Source organism: Tupaia chinensis, unplaced genomic scaffold, assembly GCF_000334495.1.
Source record: "Tupaia chinensis unplaced genomic scaffold, TupChi_1.0 Scaffold000001_1, whole genome shotgun sequence".
In the NCBI taxonomy this organism is placed as follows: domain Eukaryota; kingdom Metazoa; phylum Chordata; class Mammalia; order Scandentia; family Tupaiidae; genus Tupaia; species Tupaia belangeri.
In genome coordinates this window covers 5360329-5362435 of record NW_006159427.1, presented here as the reverse complement: position 1 = coordinate 5362435, position 2107 = coordinate 5360329, and the positions used below count along the sequence as shown (strand labels likewise).

The window sequence follows — 2107 nt, the reverse complement described above, 5'->3', positions numbered from 1 at the left end:
TCCAGTCCTTTAGCCCACTGAATCTTGGGCACTGGTATGCTTTCCTGATGTATTTCAGGCAAACCTGGTCTGCAATTCAAACCATGGTCACCATGTGGGACCCAGCTTCCCCTGAGCAGAACATAATCACTGTGCTACAGAGTCAGCCAGTTATTACTTCTTGCTCACTAAATCAATCAGCATAATGGCATCAATGCAACAAACTATTGTGCTGTCTTGTGAAATGGGAAGGCAACCAAGGTGCCTGCAGACTAAATATAATATAGGGTAACAGGGTTCATTTACCTCTGAGGCAGGACAGTAAAGGTTAAGTTCTGCCCTTGTTACCTTTTCTGAGCTGAAAGATTACTTCTGGTGATATTAAGCAACAGGTAGTAAGGAAAAAGCCCTTGGTAGATCAATAGCTTTATACCCAACACCAGAGATGTTATTTAGTCAAGCAAAGAAATCACATCTGAAATAGCAACTGCAATTGGAATCACAACCTGGTTAAGTTTACTTCCAAAGTAGATGCTGTCCTAGTGGCTTCCACTTGGCTTTTTCTACTAGACAGCTCATTCCATAGGCTGGGAAACCAGTGTAGGAATGGATTCTGCTAGTAGCCGAGTATGTCTCTTCCAATCATGTCTTCGGGAAATGATCACAGGATGGGTCCTGGGACCCACTAGACCCACTGTGAGATGAATATGAGCTAAAATTCCACTGATCACCTGACTTCCATAAGCCCCAGCTCTAACTGATGACCAAGTGATGTTTTAGGTCCTAGAATTAGCACCTCTTCAGAGCCAGGAACCAGTAATCCTCAAAAAGTCTAATTATTTCCTTTCTCCAAATGCATAGTAACCCTAGTAAAACCGCATAAATCTCTTTGGAGACAGAAGAAAGGTTGATAGTACAAATTGCTGTTGGTGCTGGGGTCCAAGAAGACCAGCCTCCGTTTCATTTAAAGGTTCTGGGTCTGTAAATTGACTGAAGTCTCAGAAGTCACTAGGGGACTATAACTTTCTATTTTTAAGTTAGACATTTGTAAACTTGACTTAGAATTTCCACTTACACAGATCAAATACAAATTTAGTAGACATGCCCAGCAGGTGGGATGGTGGTTAAGGCACTGAATTCCCACATGGCTGACCCACAGTGGGAGTCCTGGACCTGGTGGCTTGAAAATCACAGCAGGTATGTGTGCATGCCAAAATCCCAAGAGGTGAATGGAGAAGGGATTGCGGCTTGGCCATCTTCCCAGAGTGATTTCTCACTTTCCCTCTCTCTGTCTCTCTCTAGTGAGTGCATAAACCTTATAGCAAAAAGCCTAAAATAATGCATAAATACATATCAATTTTTAAAAATTTAGTAGACTACTGTCTTAGTTCATTTTTGTGTTGTTAACAGAAATACCTGAGACTGGGTGATTTATAAACACAAAGGTTTATTCAGAATTGATAATGGGGACATGCCTCCCTCTTCACAGCAATAACCTTAATTTTAATCTCTTCCCAAAGGCCCCACCCATTGACACCATAATTAGATCAGGTTTTCACCCTTCTAATTCCATTACAATGGCTTGACACATAAATTTTGGGTCACATATTTAAACTGTAGGAACTGCCTATGTATTCATCTTTTAGGGAAATATGATAATCAATGTCATAGGTTTCTGCAAGTCAGACTGTTCTGACTTTGAAGTCTATTCTGCCTTTTTTCTGCTTATCCACTATGGTAACCACACCTATTTTAATTTATCTTTAGTGACTTGACTCCTGTCACCCGAAGATTTAATTACACCCATTGCAGTTAGGATCCTGGTTCCATGGCAGAAGTTTCCCACTGGAATGTCTAGTTTAGGGAGAAGAGCGAAAGAAGTGCCTTCTGGACAGAGTGAATGGGCAAGTCCTACATGATAAATCCGCTCTAACGTTCCAATCTCCCTGCTATATGGATATATGGACTTCTTTGAGCGGGACAGTTTAAACATTTTTTTTTTCATCCCACGTATCCCACGTATTCTAACTCTGTACAAGGAGAACTTTCGTTTATATCGGTTCCTAGCAAAGACAGGACAGTAACTCCGCCAAGTGCATCAGGCCCACAAAGCCTTACCTGAGATTGC

General features: G+C 41.4%; 1 protein-coding gene across 1 annotated transcript in view; it reads left to right on the top strand.

Annotated features, from left to right (window-relative positions):
- Positions 1–1631: 1631 nt before the first annotated feature.
- PTCHD3 (patched domain containing 3) overlaps positions 1632–2107 on the top strand; it is a 19262-nt gene continuing 18786 nt past the window's right edge. The window contains exon 1 of the mRNA XM_006139774.2: positions 1632–1716. Within this exon, the coding sequence (XP_006139836.1) occupies positions 1632–1716 (85 nt within the window). The remainder of the gene's footprint in view (positions 1717–2107) is intronic.